Below are 20,389 nucleotides of genomic sequence, written 5' to 3'. Positions count from 1 at the left end.
ATATATAAATGTGGTGGTGGCCATCTTGGATTTTGACATGGTAACTTTGACAGTGACCCTAGATGCACCTCACAACAAAATGGAAGTTGGCATGTTGCTTATTTGTCAAATTATACAGTTCACAAGACAAGTGAACACATATGGTGGCAGCCATCTTGAATTTTGATGCAGCAACCCAATTGTCGAAAGAAACCTTTCTTACTGTAGATGCATCAACACACCAAAATTAAAGTCCACACCTCCTTTATTTTACAAATTATCATGCTCACAACGTATACGGACAGACAGAGGGTATTTCCAATTCCCCTCTTTTCTCTGTGAGGTGGGACAATAACTGTGATGCAAAAGGAGAAGGTGTAATTATTTTTAAAAATGTATTTGCATGATCTGTTGTGATGCTGTTTTAGGTTTGAGTTGTTTTAGGAAAAGCACTTTGTTCCTGGTCTGACTCGTCTGTCCAGTCCAAAAAACATCTCTGTTTCTATCTACAGCGAGTAAGCTATTTACTGCTCACAACCTCTCCATAAATAAGCCTTTCACACGTTACATGTTTCCCCCTTGAGTAAACTAAAACTGAACAATCTGTCTTGGATCGTTCTGATGACTTGTCACAACCAGAAGGTGGTCAGACAACCAATGAAGAACAAATCCCTGAACTTTAGGAGTAAACAGAAATTGTTTGATTGAGTAGGTTTATGTTTACAGGATGATGTGCCAGATTCACTGCTGACAGAAGCTGACAACTTTAGAATTCACTGAAACAGACGTTAACATGAGCACAGTACCTCTTTGATCACCAGATTGTTGACAGCGTAGATGATGGCGCTGCCCAAAGCAGAAGAAGAATCCATGTAGGTCACACCTGCCAGCGAGTCTGAGATCACCGTGAGGTTGTGAGTGAGCGGGAACTCCACCTTTTGTTCTGTGGGGCTGCCGTACTGCAGCAGAGCCACGCGGGCATTCCTCTCGTCCGTCGGGCCGTTGGCCAGGACGAGGTGGCGAGCCACGTTCTCAATGAACTCTTTGGCCCTGCGGTGGTTCTCCAGGCCCATTCTCTCCGAGCCGTCCAACATGAAGATCAGATCTACGGGCCTCTGGACACAACTGGCCACAGCAGGCTCTAAAACAGACACAAGCGTAGTGTTCAGTGAGCAACAGCTGGAGGGCAGATGTTGGAGCATCAAAGACAGGAAAAGAATGTAGAACATGCCAAATAACTCAACATGCTAGCAGCGGTCAAGCTGTTTTAATTTACTCTCAAGGTTTCCAGATCAGCACGGGCCTCATCAACACATGAATATTTATTCTTTACAAACCATAAACTTTAACACGTTCCATTTTATACAAAACAAACTGGATCACATCATGAAGTTACAGTCAGAGAGTTGATGAAATACAGTTGATTAAGGCTATATTGTGGTCTTTTCTCTGTAGTCATCATACTTTACGAGCCAAGCCACATGCTGAAAAAATTTAACATGCACCAGCCAAGAAAAAAAAACATATATTTCTTTCATCTTCTCCAAACAGGTACATAAACAAACTTATGGCACATATACAGAATGCATGTTGTCATATAACCAGATATTTTCCACGTTTGATAGCTTTTAATCAACATAAACTGTGCATAAAGAGGAAAAGTAAATGTCGTTACCATAGATATGTGCAAACATCCCCCCCCCAAAAAAAAACCAACAAAAAACTGAGTGATTCAGCAAGCTTGTGATTCACATTGGAAATGAGGCTTCATCACAGAGGAACATGAATGGCTCTACAGTAACTCTGCCTGCAACAAATGAATGACAGCCATTTTCCATCTGAGCAGAAGCCGGCCCTCCAATAGGATGGAAGAAATGATGTTTGTTACTGACACGTCTCCCTGGGTTACACCGCCGTGTGTTCACAAAGGTTCAGTATGCACAGAGAACAGGCCAAATTTAGACTTTTAGTCTGTCACATTTGTTTTAAACTCAAGGCTGTTTCCAAGGTCTAGTGAGATCAAGCTTCGAGTCGTGCGTTTGCTTTCCATGAGGCTACGTGTGTATTGCACCTTCAGATTAATATAAATTAAAACTGCAGACATGTTTAATTTCCAGCAGCAAGCTTATTAGTCATAGTTGCGAGGTAGCATGGTTAGGGTGTTAGCACTAGCACAGCCCAAGAGCTTTCTCCGGGTCTCCCATAATGTCTCCATAGACGTATTTGAAGGAGTCGATGAACAGCTTGGTCCACTGATCCCTGTCTGCTCCGTCCGTGAGTTTGGCTCTCTGGGCGGTGTACGCCATGGTTGCTATGCCAACCCCGTACTGCTGTTCGCTCAGGCCGCTCAGTAGGCTGGTCACACCCTCCAAAGAGGTGGGAACCAATGAGGGGCTGCCTTCTTCAGCCAGTGGCTTCCAGGGGGGTGGGGCTTCCCCTTTAGAGTTGCCCCCTCCTGCAACAAGTGGGCGGAACAACACTGTGGGCGGAGTCCCACTAATGCATCAACACAGCCAATCATGATGTCGGAGGCACACTGATTTGTTCTGCAGTTTGTTTTTAAATAACTCACAACCTCGTGATTTAATCACACCAGAACAACGACAGCTAACAGTTGAAAAAACAAACAGGGTAAACCACAATTTTTCTAAAACTATGAACGTAATTTAAAGCTGCCAGTATGCTTCAAAGGAACTACTCTGAGGCAAAATGTTGCAGAACAAAGACAGAACCCAGGACAATGATGTACTGGTTAATGTAGACGGGTGGGAGTTAAAATATGAACGGCTGGTCCCTTTCTGACTTCCACTTCCAGGTTCCCAGAGGATGTTTATGAATTATTACCAGTCTATGGTTTACACACAGAAAATGTTAATGTGTAGCCCTTTAGCCTGTTAAACTATGTTTTTTAATAGGGATGCACAATATTATCGGCATGGTATCAATATCGGTCCATATTAGCAATAAAGTTAAATATCGAACATCAGCCATTCCATCAAAATAACTCACCGATATAAAAGGCGCTTTTTGTAATGTGTTATATATTTATATAGTGTTACATCATTTTCAGCCCCCTTTTTGGCATCTACATTTGGTAGCAGGCCAAATTGACAAAGACCATGCAGAATAATGAAGTATTTTAATTCCATAGCAGAAAAAACTATCTCTGTAAGTAGGTCTAAGGAAAAAAAAATCGGTATTGATATTGGTTATCGGCCAAAAATCCAATATCGTGCATCCCTAGTTTTTAACCAGGTAAGAAATTGTATAAAATTTAATGTCCTAGAAATTAATTTAATATTTGACCCTACTCAAGGCTGGGTATGGGCACAGTGACCCCTGCAACCCAAACAGGAGGAAACGGGTAAAGATAATGGATGAATGGATGGATGGATGGATGAATGGATGGATGTACCCTGCTTAAATTTTACTGCAGCATTTAAGAAGCACTTCATTTGAAGCTTACTGATCTTTTACTGAGTCTAATTATTAAAATAACATTCAACCTGAGAGGAGAAGAGATCATTTGATTCTACTTTTAAGTCTTACCTGATTTACAGGGCAGGTCGGGGCATACAATGACAGGCTCTGTAAAAGACAGAGAACGATAAACAGTAAATAGATCTTCTCTTTTCTTCCACTTGAACACGTTGTTCATTCATTTTATTTCCGTCGTGCAAGTTTACCAGGGCAGAGCACGGTTTCAATCCTGTCGATGAACTCTTCGGCCACGAGATCTGCAAATCGCCTCATTCCCATCACTCTGCCGTCCCTCTGACAGGCGATGCTCTGCAGACTCTCACTTTCCTCAAACTGCTCAAACATGTCTCCAATACCAATGGCACTCACGTCAACACTGGGATCACTGTTCACACGCACCGCAAGAGAAAAACACCAGCTCTGAGACGAGTTTCTTTTGTCCCACGTTCTTGCACAAACTCTCCGAACACATACTTGCACAGGTAGGTAAGGAGGGTGTCGTCATCTCTTGGGTCGAAACGTCCGTCGGTGATGACGACAACAGTGACGTTTGCTTTGGCCCGGCGGCTGTCCCTGATCAGGTTGTCGTAGGCGTATTTAAGAGCAGATGGAGTCCATGTTCCCCCCGCGATCCACTCTAGTCTCTTTACAGCTTCCTGAACAGAAAATATGAAAAGAATGAAAATGAAAAAAATATGAACAAAACATGGTGTTAAACAAAAGGAGGGTGCTTGTGGTGTTTCTGTAAAAATACTCTTACAATGCAGTTTTAATGTTTGTGACAGAGGTAAACTATCTAAAGGAAAATGCCACAGCTTGCACAGACTGTGAAAAAGTTAAATTTTATAGATGCAGACTTAAGACTGAAAGCTAAAGAGAGCAAGCAGACTTTATTGCTGTTGTAGTTTTCCTCCTAAAATAAACAAGATAGCGTTGCTAGCCTGTTAGCAAAGTTCTGGCAAAGTTGCCCATCGTTGAGGGATTTGAATAGTGAATGTTTGTAGTTGGGTGGCTCAGTTGGTAGAGCTGCTGCCTCCCAGTGAGAAATTGGTTCAAAGTCCCGGTTCAAATCCCAGCCCGGGACCTTTCTATATGTAGTTTGGGTGTCGCATGTTCTCTCATGGGTTTTCTCCAGTTTCCTCCCACAGACCAAAAACATGCATGTTAGGCTGATTGGTAACTCTAAATGGTCCCTAGGTAAGAGTGTGTGGTTGTTTGTCTCGTTTGTCTCTATGTGATGGACTGGAGACCTGTCCAGGGTGTCCTCCGCCTCTCACACAGTGACTGTTGGACATGGGCACCAGTGACTCCCGCGCGCGACCCGAAAAGGAAGAAGCGGGTAAAGATAATAAATGGATGTTTGTCGTTTTTTGAGGTATGTCCTCTTTTTTTTGTTTGTTTGAGGCAGCGTAGAGTGACAGTTCCTGGAAAGTCCATCCATCCATTTATTATCTTTACCCGCTTATTCCATTTTGGGTCACGGGGGTCGCTGGTGCCCATGTCCAGCAATCACTGTGCGAGGGGCGGGGTACACCCTGGACGGGTCGCAAGTCCATCACAGGGCCACATAGAGACAAACGAGACAAACAACCATTCACTCTCTCACTCACACCTAGGGACAATTTAGAGTTACCAATCAGCCTAACATGCATGTTTTTGGTCTGTGGGAGGAAACCGGAGTACCCGGAGAAAACATGCAAAGTCCACCCAGAAGGCCCCTGGACCGGGGTTTGAACCAAGGACCTGCTCGCTGAGAGGCAGCAGCTCTACCAATTGCGCCACCGTGCTGCTTCCTGGAAAGTGGCAGAAGATATTTTATACACCACCAGTTGAACAGAGGAGCCAGGTGGTGGCCAATGGTGGCTTTTGCCCCCATAGATTTATTTTTGGCCAGCCCAATAATTTGAGGAAACTATACATTTAAGCGATACAAAAACTAGAAAACAAAGTTTCCACAAGCGATGTGGTGGTCGGTTTACATCTGGAGGTGGCCATCTTAGATTTTGACGTGGCAATCCACTTTTTAAAAGGAACCTTTCCTATCCCGAGACGTAACCACACACTCAAATGGATGCCGTGCTTCATTTATTTTTCAAATTATGCTCACAACATGCACGGATGGACAGATGAAGGGTATTTCCAAATGACACAAAGACCTAGCTCACAGAAAAGCCTAAACTCTGTTGCATATTTTAGCGTCAGGCCTCAACGCAGAGCTCGTTCATGACAAACACATGAATTGTTTCAACGGACCACAAATATGTACTTTATCTGCAAAGTCTAGATTTTAAGCTTGTTTTAAAAACTTGCAACATAAAAGTTTAACATGCTTCCAATATAAGCAAAGGGTTCATTTGTTGGAGACCATTTCATCTATATTTTGCATTAAGTTATAATAATATAATCTACATCTGTGGCAAAACAAACGTTCATAGGGGAAAAAGTCAATAAATCCAAAGCTCTTATAAAATGTTTATTTCTGTGCTGATTGTTTAATCTGAACAGATTACATCCTTATGATTTTATGCACCGGCAGTGAAACTTGTTCACTGTGCATCTGGTGTCTTCCTTCATGTGCACAGACACCCGGTCAGCTTGTAATAATTAAGAAACATGTGGCCGGAGAGACAAAAGAACTGTCTGTACCGTACACTAAAAATAACTTCAGTGTTGTGTACGTCTGTGTTTCTGTGTCTGTGTTGGAGAAACCTTGAAAGCAGTCAGTGAGTCAATCTGGGGGTCATTGAGCCGGATGGCCTGGAAGGTCCCGCTGTGGCTGTACTGCACCACACCCACTCGAGTGCCTGGAGAAACAAGCAGGTCCTCAAGCTGGCAGCCATCTTTAAAATGTAGCTTTGCACGTTGACAAACCTGTCTCTGACTGGGGGTCTCTGGCAAAAGATCCCAGCCTGTTGATGGTGTTGATGACGAAGTTCTTCTCGAGGGTGAAGTTGGTGAGGCCCACGGACTCGGAGCTGTCGATGACAAAGACGATGTCCAGGGCTCCACAGCGTTTCTCACAGTCTGGGCATTAAAACACATAAGAAGTTTGATTTTGATAAGAAAAGTTTGTAAATGATTGTGCAGTGGGAACCTGACTCACCGCAGCAGCCACAGGTCTCCCTGATGTAGTTCATAACGTCGCACTCCTGCAGTCAAAGATAAAAACATTTGGTTTTGTTCATAAAATCCTCTGCGTGCCTCAGAAAATGTCACATTTCTCTGTCTCTGTTTCCTGTGATTAAATAAAATGTCCTCACGGTGAGACCAGGATCTCCCTCTGGACCTGGATCTCCCTGCAGAGAAGGAGAATAAAGTTAGATTCTGCCACTCTGTGTTCTGTGCATCACCACAGTCAAATAAAGCTTTTTGATGGTTTTTATAGACGTACGTCACGACCCGGATCTCCCCTTGGCCCTCTTAGTCCAGGCTCTCCCTGGGGCCCTGGTTCACCCTGTTAAAAGTAAAATAAACAACTCATTTGATACTTTAAGACTGGCGATCAGTTCAACTTCACACCAGAGATGACTTACCGGCTCTCCTGGAGTTCCTTTATTTCCAGGATCTCCCTTTTGGCCACAGTCTCCTCTGCTTCCACGAGCTCCTCGGCTGCCTTTTTCTCCTTTATCACCCTGAAGACGAGCGAGGAAGACCTGTCAGCTAAACGTATCACGAGTTAAACAATAAAATCAAGTTATGGACATACCGTTGCTCCTCTGGGTCCAGGATAACTAAAGCCAGGTCTTCCCGTGTCCCCCTGAACAGATAATACAGAGATATTACAGAGATGCATGAAGACCTGCAGCTCCAGACCTGAAACAGGCTGAGGACGATGAGATCACAAACACAAAGGTACTGACTTTAGGTCCGGGCACTCCGGGCTCGCCTCTTGGTCCAGCATCCCCAGGGTCACCTCTTGAACCCTAAAGTTCAAACAACATTGAAGCAACAGCTGTCTTTAAGGGCCTTCATTTAACTGTACGTTTCAACATTAACCTACATTTCTCCCAGGCTCCCCTGATGCTCCTGGTGGTCCTCTGGGTCCTGGTAGGCCAGCGTCTCCCTGTTTAGGTTTTGAAGAAGTTGTAATAAAAGCAAGTTACTGAGCATAAATTAAGGTTAGCGTTAGAAGTTATTGTATATGAAGTTATTATTTTCTGGACGAGATACTAGCTACTGAAATAAAATGGTTTCTACCTTTGGTCCTTTTTTCCCCTGTTCACCCAGCAGGCCTCTCTGGCCCTCTGGTCCTGATTCACCCTGAAACAGAATTACATGGGTCTTCAGCCTCCACATGTCTTACTGCTGAAGATCAAGTAGACTAAAATAATTTGAGCTAATGCAACAATAAAAGTAAGAGTCACTTTTGTACCACTGACTAGCTGAACTCGTACCTTTTCTCCAATATCACCAGTGGGCCCTTGTGCTCCTTTTGACCCGGGGTCTCCTCTTCGTCCCTAAAGGTCCACAGTTTTTGAGGCCATCAGGCAGCGTAAAGACAGAACAGGTGGAAAAACACCTGATACGAGGTAAGTTAGGTATTCTTACCTCCTCGCCTCTCTTTCCTGCGAGTCCAGGCTGGCCCTAACAAAGAAAACAAACAGATCAAGGATTCAGTGCAGGACAAAGAGTTTCATGAGCCTTCATGGATTTAGTTGTCCGAAGCGTCTTACTGGATTTCCCTTTTCTCCAGGAAGGCCAGGTGATCCAGGACTTCCACTCTCTCCCTGCAGATGAAACAGTTTAGTGCTTGACCTCCAATATTCTAGTCTGTTGGTCTCAGCAGGTGACACATGTCTCTGTCTCTCTTATCTGTTTTACCTTTGGTCCAGCCAGTCCAGGTGATCCAGGTGAACCGGGTCTTCCAGGACGTCCAGGATCACCCTGGAGAAAACGAAGCGGTGCTTAGCCATGGGCTGAATAGATAAGAGAATTGGGTTTAATCAGTAAAAAATTAAGGGATTGTGTACCTTCTCTCCATCAGTCCCAGCGGGACCACGTTCACCAACATCTCCAGGGTGACCATCAGGACCCTGAAAACCATTTACCACAGATTATCAGTAATCCCCAATGCAGTGCATCTGAGATGATCAAATCAGCAAGTTCTTACTCTGTCGCCTGGGTCTCCTTTGCAGCCTGGAGCACCAATTCGACCGATTTTACCCTGAAAGTACAATAAAATAAAATATTCATACAAAGAATACTGAAGGTCATGTGCAGAACAAAGACTCATCCCCAAACTTTACCTTCTGCCCATTTGTTCCATCACGCCCTGGAATGCCAGCCACACCCTAATAACAACAAATGAGGACAGTTAGACACCAAGTGTTGCCTAATGTGAATAAACAAGAGTTTATGAGGATAAACACCAACCTTTTTCCCTTGAGTTCCTATTTCTCCCTGTGTTTGGACAGAAAATCAGGTATTTAATGATCACCTGCACTTTTGACCAGTCTCAAATCACCGACTTACAAACTCAAAGCTTAATGTTTAAGAAGGTATTTGTATCAACACAAAATCAAGCTGAGGCCTCACCTTCTCGCCCTTATGACCTGATTCACCCTATAGAAAGAACAAAGCAAATATGAAGTCGTAGCCTCAAACAAAGCTGGTTTCTGTCAGTGGATCAGAGAAAGCCACTTACTTTGATACCAGGCTGACCAATGGGACCTTCAATACCAGGGTCTCCAGGACGACCCCTTTCTCCTTTTAGTCCTGCTCCACCGTTGTCTCCTTTAGCTCCCTGCAGCCAGAGGAGAAAACAGCAATGAAGGTCAACACTGTGTGTGATGAAGATGCTTTAGATGTTGTGCGCAAAACTCACTTTCTGTCCTCTGTGGCCTTTTGGACCAGGAAGCCCTTCAGTCTCCAGGCAGGACACTTTGTAACACTAGTTTTGTTGAAGAGAAACAGTGATAGGTGATAGGTTTGATAGGTTATCTGATCTGACTCAGACATTTATGATTTCTCCAGATTATAGCTCTGATAGGAGTCCAGCCTCACCTCTGTATAAGCCAGATGTTTCTGTAAAAACAAAAGAAGCAAAGCATGAGCAGACAGACTATCTTCTGCATTTTCTCACTGAGTGTGTGTGTTTGTGTGCTACCATTATTTTGATGATGCGGTCCATGGTCTCAGTGTGTATTATAGGTCGGTTCTGGCTCAGATTTACGGCCATGTACTCATCCCTGAAGACTGAAGCTGGAGAGTTGGCGATCTCCCTCAGCCCGGTCTCTTCGACGTTTGTCGACGCCGCCACGACAAATATCCGGATGCCCTTGTCGCGAGCCTCCTCTGCTGACACCTTAATGCCGCCGCAGGGCTTTCCGGTCACATGGCCATCAGTGATGACCACGGCGAAGCGGAGGGCTGAGGGGTCTGACGGTGCTCGCAGCATCTCCCTGGTCATGGCTTTGAGGGCGCAGTCGATGTAGGTGCCCTTTCCCAGATACTTGATGTTTCTAAGACGCTGGAAGAACGAACAGGTTGTTACTTCTTTACCTTCTTAATTTAAATCTGTAAAAGTATTGCAGCGATAAAATACTTTAGTGGAATTTTTTTCTTCAGAATTGATGCAACCAATATGTGACGTTGTAGGACCTACTGTAGCTATAAAGTGACAAGCACCTGAAAAAATGGTTGAAAAACTGCCAGACAAATTGACGTCATTTCCTTAAATGATTAGCTAAAATTGAATAGTTTTCATTTGATACTATTTCTATCTTAATGTGATTCTTGACCTGCCATTGTTTATCTGTTCCTACCAAACCCAGCTGGTCGAAGCAGATGGTCGCTTGTCCTGAGTCTGGTTCTGTTAATGGTTTCTTCCTCATGAGGGAGTTTTTCCTTTCCACTGTCGCCTTCAGGCTTGTTCAAGATGAGCGTTCTGTGATGGAGTTAAACTCAAAGCAGTCTGCTCCTCAGATAAACAATGTTAAATTATATTTTATATTTGAATGTTACTGTTCAGTGCCCTGAGATGACTTCTGTTGTGGCTTAGCTTTATATAAATAAACTGCACTGAATTGAATTAAATTGAAATTGAAAATTCATTGAATGGGGCAATACATGTAAAAGTTCTGTGCAGCCACTACTCACGCTCCAAATAAGAGCTGTTCGAATAATTCACAAAGTTGTGTTTTCAATTTTTTTCAATCAAAAAAATGTAAAATTCTATAAGAATGTAAAATATAAAACAAGCACAACTTATTTGCATCAGCGTGACTGGAGTCAAAATATCGAACAGACTGAAAGTTTAAATAAAACAATGTCTAAACATCAACCAGTTTAAAAACAAATACAAAACCATGACATTTACAAGGTAAAGAGAGGAAGGGGATTAATACCAATGTGAATGCAATTGGTTTATGATTTTTAGTATGGTTCAGAACTTTTAATTTCTTCTTTCAGCTTTTCCCTGTTCAGGGGTCTCCACAGCGAGTCATCCTCCTCCACCTCACTCTGTCCTCTGCATCCTCTGTCCTCACTCCAACTACTTCCATGTCCTCTCTAACTGCATCCAAATATCTTCTCTTTGTCTTTTTCCTGGCAGCTGCATTTATAACATCCTTCTACCAATATACCCACGGTCCCTCCTCTGGACATGTCCAAACCATCTCAATCTGTCCTCTCTAACTTTCTCTCCCAGTTGTTCAACCTGTGCTGTACCTTTGATGATCTCATTCCTAATCTTATCCATCCTTGTCACTCCTAAGGAGAACCTCAACATCTTCATTACTGCCACTTCCAGTTCTGTCTCCTGTCTTTTTGCCCATGTCTCCAGACCATACAACATGGCTGGTCTCACCACCATCTTGTAAACTTTATCTTTGCAATTTGCTGACACCCCTTTGTTGCAAATCTCTCCTGAAACTTTTCTCCATCCGCTCCATCCTGCCTGGACTCTCTTTTTCACCTCTTTACCCTTTCTTTACTCTTTCAGGACAGTGGATCCCAAGTACTTGAAGCCTTCATGTTTCTGACCCTCTCTGTACTTCTCCATCAGCATCCTCACAGCAAACATGGCTTCTGTGGTGCTCTTTCTTGGCATGAAACCATACTGCTGCTCACAAATAGTCACCTCTCATCTGTCTAGCTTCCACAACTCTCTCCTAGATCATCATTGTGTGACTCATCAAATTAATTTCTCTGTAGTTGCTACAACTCTGTACATCACCCTTGTTCTTAAAAATGGGCACCAGCACACTTCTTCTCAGGGGCTCAGAGCCGATCCTTGATGCAATCCCACCTCCAACTTGAAGCTATCTGTCACTCCTACAGCCCATCTCACCACTGTCCTGCTGTCCTCATACATGTCCTGTACCAGTCTAACATACATTTCTGCCACTCCAGATTTCCTCATGCAATACCACACCTCCTCTCTTGGCACGCTGTCATATGCTTTTTCTAAATCCACAAAGACACAATGGAGTTCTTTCTGACCCTCTCTGTACTTCTCCATCAGCATCCACAAAGCAAACATGGCTTCTGTGGTTCTCTTTCTTGGCATGAAACCATACTGCTGCTCACAGTCACCTCTCGTCTAAGTCTTGCTACCACAACTCTCTCCCAGATCTTCATCATGTGGCTCATTAACTTAATTCCCATGTAGTTGCTACAACTCTGTACATCACCCTTGTTCTTATAAATGGGCACCAGAACACTTCTTCTCCATTCCTGAGGCATTTTCTCACTCTCAAATATGCCATTGAATATTTGAGTCAAAAACCTCACTGCCATCTCTCCAAGACATTTCCAAACCTCCACTGGTATGTCATCAGGTCCTACTGGCTTCCCTTTCTTCATTCTTTTCAGAGCTTTCCGGACTTCACCCTCACTAATCTTTCCCACTTCCTGGTCCACAGTTTCTATGACCTCTCCTTTCTCTTTCATGTTCTTTATTCATTAGCTCCTCAAAATACTCCTTTCAGCTTCCCGTCACACTCTCCTCACTTGTTAGAACATTACCATTCCTACCTTTAACAAGCCTAACCTGCTGCACATCCTTTCCAGCCTGATCCCTCTGTCTTGCCAATCGGTACAAGTCCTTCTCGCCCTCTTTAGTGTCCAGCCTCCCATACAACTCATCGTACGCCTTCTGCTTTGCCTTAGCTACCTCCTTGCTCTATGCCCCATTTCCTTATATTCCTGTCTCCTCTCTTCAGTCCTCTCACTGTCATATTTCTTCTTGGCTGATCTTTTTCTTTGAACGGTATCTTGCACTCCACTACTGTATTACACCAGCAGTTTAACTATATTAATTATATAAAGGTTTTTAATTTATTTTCTTTCGGCTGCTCCCTTCTTCAGGGGTCACCACAGCAAACTAACTCACACAAAGACTTGATGATTGTTTTTACACCAGATGCCCTCCCACACAACCGCAGACCACAGAGAAACCACATCCCTCTGTGTGGAGCAGAGAGCTGCTATCTAGGGGTGTCAACTCTGACGCAGTTCCCAATTTATCAGACAACTATGATATAGATGCCATCTGCATCTGCAATTATTTTTAGTACTACTACTAATTTTTATTATTAATGTATTGTGTCAGCAAGTTCTACTGACTGTATGTATAGGAATGTGTGACAGCACGTGTATGTTTAAATCAAATGTGTAATTCTACATTTATATATGCTTATGGGCTTGTGAATACTTTTTTTTATATACTAACATACCGTATTCCTTGCATAGAAATGTATTATTATATGAATACAAAACAAGATATTAATAATATATTATTGAAAAATATTTTGTGTAAGAAATATATTAATTAAAGATGAGGGGTAGGATTAAAATATTTTATACTTCATTCTTCTCTTTTTTGAACAGGTACAGGACTGGTATAGGAATCAGTCTACACTCTCCTCCTAAATGTGTTTGTCTGCAGCAGAAAGGACTGTGTGTGTGTGTGTTTGTGTTTGTGTGTGTGTGTGTGTGTGTGTGTGTGTGTGTGTGTGTTTGTGATCCTCACATTGGTGAAATCATTCTTGGGTCCGATGGAGCTGATGATCTCCTGGGTCTGGGAGAAGTGCAGCCCACCAACGTTCCAGTTGATTCGTACAACATCTTTGAGTTCTTCATCAGTCAAACGCGTCACAAACGCCTCAGTGAATTGCTACAGAAAGAAGATACAAGACATGACACTCCACACACAATACATCCAGACCTGTCAGCAGAACTTTACAAAAGACTAACATTCTTTGTTTGAAGTTATGGACCATTTTTATTTTGCTGTTTCGTTGTTATGCTGTTCATATTGAGCTGTCAGTAAATACTCTGAAAAATTAACATTCACTCACTTTGGTGGAGAAAATATTACAAATACTTGCATAAGGTTAGAAAGTAATTGTCTGTCCCTCCTGCCATGTTTCTGGTCTGCTCCTGTCATCCAGCCATGCCCACTCTGCTCATGCACCTCAATCAACGATCATGCCTTTCACCTGTTTCCTGCCCTACTTAAGCTCCAAGCTCTTGTTCCTTCCTTACCAGATTATCAAACTCTTCTTGATAGATGTCCAGCACTCACGTCATAGTCCCGTTTACCTGCCTTGTCTCAACCTCATGCCTGCCTTTTGAATTCCCCGCTTTGCCTGCTCCTTGTCTGCAATGGATTAACCTCTCTGACCACGGTATCGACTCTCCTTGCTTCTACTATGACTGCGTCTCACGGATTTCATTTTGGCTTTGGGTTTGGATCTCTGACTTCCTGTGCTCGACCCCTGCTTATACCCACAGAACCCCCGTTTGGATGCCCCTTCAAACAACGTTCTGCTCAGCCCTGCTTCTCTGCTGCTGTTCACTCACCGTCGGTGACGTCACCGTCTTCTTCTCCCTGAAGGAGACCCTCCCTCACCTGACTGTGAAGGTTAGTGACTGCCTCTGTACTCCTCTGAACCTTCACAGTAAAACCCAGATAACTAATCCCTCTGTCTCTACAGATTGGACCAGTTCTTGGACCCTGACCTCCACCAGCAGCTGTTTATCAATACAATTTTTAAACCATTCCTGTTGTCAGGTGTCATGCTCAAATTCTAAAACACATTCTTGTCAGTAACAGGTATTAAGGGTGATTGTAGGTACTAAAACTTATGGTTAGAGTTAGAAGTCAAATCTAACCATAGTAGTGGTAGTAGTAGTAGTAATAATAGTAGTAGTAGTAATAATAGTAACAGTAGCAGTGTTAGTAGTAGTAATAGTAACAGTAGATGTGGTGGTAGTAGAAGTAATAAATGGACTGTACTTATACAGCACCTTTCTATCTTATTTCAAAATACTCAAAGCACTTTACACTACAATCTGTGTCCTCATTTACCCATTCATACAGAACTCTACTAGATCTCTACGAAGCTAATTGAACAAATCATTCTAAAGAAACTAATCAGTACTTTTTAGATCACATTCATACACTGATGGGACACATGTCGGAGGCAACGAGGGGTTCAGTGTCTTGCCCAGGGACACTATGGCATGTGACTGCTGGTGGATTTGAACCCCCAACTCTTGCATTGGACTACGATTGCTCTAACCACTCAGCCACAGTCGCCCTAGTAGTAGTGGTATTATTATTTGTAGTAGCAGTAGAGGTAGTAGTACTAGCATTATTAGTAGTAGTATCTCACAAACTAACAGTGGCAGATGTGATTTAAACTTTGGTTGAAATGTTCAAATGTTGCTAACAGGCCAGGTAAACAAGGACATCAAGGTAAGTGTTGGACTGGCCATTCCCCCATTTTTGGTTTGACATTGTCTGCAAGACCTGAGCAGAACACCATGTTGTCTGTCATCTCTTCTTCACCTCATCAGTTACAGTACCAGATGAAGGGAATATATCGTCATTCCAAAATCTTCTACTTTTAGACGTAACTCATTTTGCGGATGCACTTTGTCACGTTTAAACATTTTTTTTTACTAACATACTACTTTTTATAAGACATACTTCTTTAGTGTATACAATTTTATCCTTTTTGTTTCATTTTTTTAATGCATGGTTCATAAACATATTTATAAGTCGGGAACACTCAAGAAGGCCTCGAGTGTTTCTCATTGGTCAGGACTTCACTGCCAGGAGAGAAGGCTGAGCTCAGTCAGTCTCTCCAGGAGGAGTTTGTTTAAAAACTGACAGGAACATTAACCAATCACGACATAGAGTGGGTGGAGCCAAAACCCACTTCCACTTTTAATTTTTAATTAAAATTAATTTATGAAAATGTTTACAAGCCCTCAAAGATAGTGCTTCACAGTTTATAGTGAGTTCCAGAGCCCACCTTGAGAGCTGTAGTTTTAAAACATTTAGTCAAAATAAATAAAATAAAATGCAACGTTTTACCTTCATGAAACACATAAATAGTTACATATTTAACAAGGAAACAAGTAACTTCTCTTTAACTAGCTTTCTGAAGTGACCCTACAATCACTGTGGAGCAGTGAGTTTTTGTCTCGTTTATTCACTCATTACATATAATACAGAAACTACAGTAATACGCTGAATCTGACCATCTTTGCTGTGCAACACCTTTATTAAACTGTAAATAAAAGAAGAACCTTGATGCTATCCACCAGCGACCCAGGAGGCGACTCCTGTAGGGCGATGGTTTCTGATGTGTCGATGGTGAAGTACAGGTCGATGGGACATTCTCTCTTCTCTGAAAGAAACACACACCAACCAACATGGTTCAGGGTTGTGAGACAAATGAAGGCAGTATTGTCGTTGACGTTGTGACACTCACTGCTGCACTCTGCTTTCTGGGCATGAGTCAGGGCTCCAAACAGAAGGCAGAGCACGACGACCTCCAGCCCCATCATCTTCTTCTTCTACTGTCGGCCACAAACAGGACACACATGAACTAATGATGTCCTCTTGTTCTTTTACAATACCTGTGCTGGTAGCTCATATAGAGGTTAAAACCAAAAGGGCAAATACTTTATGGCTTAAGCATGAGAACGATGTGTTTAAACCACCAAAATAAAAGCATTTTAAACTACTACAGGACGTATTTCAACCTGTTATCGTTGTTTTATACAGCATTTGTTTGTTTTCAGTGAAATGATCAAGATTAAATTCTGTTTCAAATTAAATGTCCAACAACCAATGTCTTATTGGTCAACATGGTTGCCACACACTTACAGTATATTAATGTTTTAAAGAGTCACAAGAACACGACTCATTGTCCTGTTGGAATCTAGAAAATGAATTGAAATAACAAATACCAAACTTCAAACTAAACAAAGTTACTGGACTCCCATAATGTAACAAAGTTAAGTCGGGTCCTCTGGAAGAATTCAGACCTACCTCACTCTGTACCTATAATGTTTTTTACAGAAGGAACACGTCTGTAGTTATTTGATACTGACACAAGAATAAAGCAGACCAACCTGCATCTGGCAGCAGAGAGGGATGTCATAAACAGAAATGATTAAAGTAGGTGATAAAAACATGGTTTTAAAAATGTGTTGGATTTGCTTTTTCTTTATTCTGTGTATCATCCATGATAACATTTAAAAAAAGTAACAAGAGTTCTGCATACAGCATATTATACACTCGTCAAACAATTATACAGCAATCTGTAGCTAGCTGTAGACCTTGTATAACCTTTGACCTTGATTTGTGACCTTGACCTTAGAGCTGGGTGATAAAAAGGTTACGTGACATGCTGGTGGAACAAATGTGCATCATGTTTTGTTAAATTATCTTAAGTGGTTTAGATGTTATGGTCTGGAAAAGCAAAGACATCGTTTTAACTTTGACCTTGATTTGTGACCTTGAGGCTTGGGCGATGAAAAGTGTTGAAGACACTCTGTCTAGTCAGCTTTTGTTTCCAACAATTACGAGTCGTTTGTTTACGTTTACGCAGTGGTGGGCACAGTTCTGCTAACACAATTCACGAGCTGGTTTCTGTTCGTTGTGGGCGTGTCTCAAAGAGTCCGTTAGGCACGCTATTGGTTTACAACGTGCACACGTGACAAGATGAGACGTGATTGATCGTCACAGCTTCAGCTGGAAGGAGATGAAGATGTGTGACACAGGCTAAGTGATATCAGTCGTCCAAGCGGTTAATTCTTTTACCTATTTAGCGTTAGCAAAGTTTTTTTTTTTTTTTAGTTAGCGACATATGGGTTAGCGAAGCTAACTTTTTGTTAGCTGTGCCCACCACTGTGCTTATGCATATTCAAGTATTCTATGGACAGTACCAGGGCATGACGACTAACTGGTTGGTGAATAATTCGAAAACAGAGCTGAGAAATAACAATAGAATCAGAAACAATCAAAATAAAAAATACTGTATGAGTTTCAGTTACATTAACCGCAAAGCAATCATTAAACGATGTTAGACGCATCAAAAGTCAATCGAAAAACAAAACAAAAAAACAGATATTTTGCCATCTTCTTCTTCTTCTTTCAGCTTTTCCCTCTTCACGGTCTCCACAGCGAAGCATCCTCCTCCACCTCACTCTGTCCTCACTCCAACTCCTCCATGTCCTCTCTAACTGCATCCATATATCTCCTCTTTGTCTTTTTCCTGGCAGCTGCATTTCTAACATCCTTCTACCAGTAAACCCACAGTCCCTCTTCTGGACATGTCCAAACCATCTCAGTCTGGTCTCTCTAACATTATCTCCCAGTTGTTTAACCTGTGCTGTACCTCTGATGATCTCATTCCTAATCTTATCCAGCCTTGTCTCTCCTAAGGAGAACCTCAACATCTTCATTACTGCCACTTCCAGTTCTGTCTCCTGTCTTTTTGTCCATGTCTCTGTCTCCAGACTATATAACATAGCTGGTCTCACCAGTGTCTTGTAAACTTTTCCTTTGACATTTGCTGACATCCTTTTGTCACAGATCACTCCTGAAACTTTTCTCCATCCACTCCATCCTGCCTGGACTCTCTTTTTCACTTTTTTACCACATTCCCCATTTTCCTGGACAGTGGACCCCAAGTACTTGAAGTCCTGCACCTTTGTGACCTCTGCTCCTTGTAGTCTCACTGTTCCACCCAACTCCTTCTCATTCACACACATGTACTGTCTTACTACGGCTGACTTTCATTCCTCTTCTTTCAAGTGCATACCTCCACCTCTCCAAGTTCTCTTCCACCTGTTCTCACCACAGATCACAATGTCATCTGCAAACATCATCGTTCATGGGGATTCTTGCCTGACTTCATCTGTTAGTCGGTCCATCACCAGAGCAAACAAGAAGGGGCTCAGAGCCGATCCTTGATGCACTTCCACCTCCACCTTGAAGCTATCTGTCACTCCTACAGCACATCTCACCACTGTCCTGCTGTCCTCATACATGTCCTGCTGTCCTCATACATGTCCTGCTGTCCTCATACATGTCCTGCTGTCCTCATAAATGTCCTGTACCAGTCTAACATACTTTTCTGCCACTCCAGATTTCCTCATGCAATACCACACCTCCTCCCTCAGCACTCTGTCATATGCTTTTTCTAAATCCACAAAGACACAATGGAGTTCTTTCTGACCCTCTCTGTACTTCTCCATCAGCATCCTCAACACAAAGATGGCAACTGTGGTTCTCTTTCTTGTCATGAAATCATACTGCTGCTCACAGATATTCACCTCTCATCTAAGTCTTGCTTCCACAACTCTCTCCCAGATCTTCATTGTGTGACTCATCACCTTCATTCCCCTGTAGTTGCTACAACTCTGTACATCACCCTTGTTCTTAAAAATCGGCACCATCACACTTCTTCTCCATTCCTGAGGCATTTTCTCAGCCTCAAATATGCCATTGAATATTTGAGTCAAAAACCTCACTGCCATCTCTCCAAGACATTTCCAAACCTCCATAGGTATGTCATCAGGTCCTACTGGCTTCCCCTTCTTCATTCTTTTCAGAGCTTTCTGGACTTCACCCTCACTAATCTTTCCCACTTCCTGGCCCACAGTTTCTATGACCTCTACTCTTCTTTCTCTTTCATTCTCTTCATTCATTAGCTCCTCAAATACTCCTTCCATCTTCCCGTCACACTCTCCTCACTTGTTAGAACATTACCATTCCTGTCTTTAACAAGCATAACCTGCTGCACATCACCAGCTATTCTGACTTAAAAGGCTCAGAAGAACTGATTTGATCAGACTTTAGTTTCTTTCATTCAGTGGGAGTGTATCAGACACAGTGAGTCCTCCGTGCTCTGATTTATTGTGTTCACAGAGTGTGATCGGATTAGAAGTGTTTGTCTGTGCAGAATTCACTTTTCAGCTGTGATGCAACAAAATCAGTGGAGTTGTTCATCAGATTAGCATAAACCAGTCTGCATGGTGGAGAAGCCACACTGCTCAAAGGTTCTGGGATTGCAGAAGCTGGTCTGCAGCGGGGGACCCGTACGAAGTGTGGTTGTTGTTCCTGAGTGAACATTTTGTGCTTTAATTCAAGATCTCTGAAATTAAGCAACATTTCCCCCGCTGGGTCACTGAAAGCACATTTGGTCGCTCTATGACATCTTGGTGTAGTGGCTGAACAAACACTTGCAACACTTTTCTCCTACAGCCTCTTCTATGGAGATAAATCAGTCTCAAAAGTGTCACAAAATTTGTATGTGCACAGTAAGATCCACAGAGGGGCCACAAGATTCACAGATGCCCCAGCTTTTCTGCAGCCTTGAACGCAGCATTACGCTTGTGAATCTGTAGCAGTAAGAAAGACTCAAAACAAGTCACATTCACAGGCTGATCCGTGCACAACAGGTGATTTGTGCACATTTATTTGACAATTTGTGTGTGCACAATATTCCTAGTTGTGCAGTTTAAAATGTGCACACTTGAAAAACTGTTTATCTTGCTTGTGGATTTTATAGTACACAAAAAAATCCTGTTGTACGCTTGTGTGACTACTTTTGAAACAAATTGATCTCCATACATGCACAGCTGGAACCACAGGACTGTTACACTGATGGTCGGTGTCCTG

At 42.6% G+C, this 20,389-nt stretch overlaps 1 protein-coding gene across 1 annotated transcript in view; it reads right to left on the bottom strand.

Moving 5' to 3' along the window:
• Positions 1-767: 767 nt before the first annotated feature.
• The window catches only part of col6a2 (collagen, type VI, alpha 2), a 22,954-nt gene continuing 3,332 nt past the window's right edge, over positions 768-20,389 (bottom strand). The window contains exons 2-31 of the mRNA XM_037682002.1: positions 16,188-16,272; positions 16,003-16,103; positions 13,433-13,576; positions 9,566-9,928; positions 9,463-9,483; positions 9,284-9,349; positions 9,104-9,202; positions 8,995-9,021; positions 8,833-8,859; positions 8,706-8,750; positions 8,570-8,623; positions 8,430-8,492; positions 8,281-8,343; positions 8,133-8,186; positions 8,008-8,043; positions 7,854-7,916; positions 7,657-7,719; positions 7,460-7,522; positions 7,320-7,382; positions 7,166-7,216; positions 6,993-7,091; positions 6,851-6,913; positions 6,720-6,755; positions 6,563-6,608; positions 6,331-6,483; positions 6,169-6,263; positions 3,934-4,115; positions 3,666-3,844; positions 3,529-3,567; positions 768-1,120 (exon numbers count right to left, since the gene is read on the bottom strand). Of these exons, the coding sequence (XP_037537930.1) occupies positions 768-1,120; positions 3,529-3,567; positions 3,666-3,844; positions 3,934-4,115; positions 6,169-6,263; positions 6,331-6,483; positions 6,563-6,608; positions 6,720-6,755; positions 6,851-6,913; positions 6,993-7,091; positions 7,166-7,216; positions 7,320-7,382; positions 7,460-7,522; positions 7,657-7,719; positions 7,854-7,916; positions 8,008-8,043; positions 8,133-8,186; positions 8,281-8,343; positions 8,430-8,492; positions 8,570-8,623; positions 8,706-8,750; positions 8,833-8,859; positions 8,995-9,021; positions 9,104-9,202; positions 9,284-9,349; positions 9,463-9,483; positions 9,566-9,928; positions 13,433-13,576; positions 16,003-16,103; positions 16,188-16,263 (2,787 nt within the window). The 5' untranslated portion in view covers positions 16,264-16,272. The remainder of the gene's footprint in view (positions 1,121-3,528; positions 3,568-3,665; positions 3,845-3,933; positions 4,116-6,168; positions 6,264-6,330; positions 6,484-6,562; positions 6,609-6,719; positions 6,756-6,850; positions 6,914-6,992; positions 7,092-7,165; positions 7,217-7,319; positions 7,383-7,459; positions 7,523-7,656; positions 7,720-7,853; positions 7,917-8,007; positions 8,044-8,132; positions 8,187-8,280; positions 8,344-8,429; positions 8,493-8,569; positions 8,624-8,705; positions 8,751-8,832; positions 8,860-8,994; positions 9,022-9,103; positions 9,203-9,283; positions 9,350-9,462; positions 9,484-9,565; positions 9,929-13,432; positions 13,577-16,002; positions 16,104-16,187; positions 16,273-20,389) is intronic.

The sequence above is a fragment of the Nematolebias whitei genome, chromosome 9 (genome assembly GCF_014905685.2).
Source record: "Nematolebias whitei isolate Nwh7 chromosome 9, NemWhi1, whole genome shotgun sequence".
Lineage (NCBI taxonomy): Eukaryota > Metazoa > Chordata > Actinopteri > Cyprinodontiformes > Rivulidae > Nematolebias > Nematolebias whitei.
This window is presented reverse-complemented; position numbering and strand designations above follow the sequence as displayed.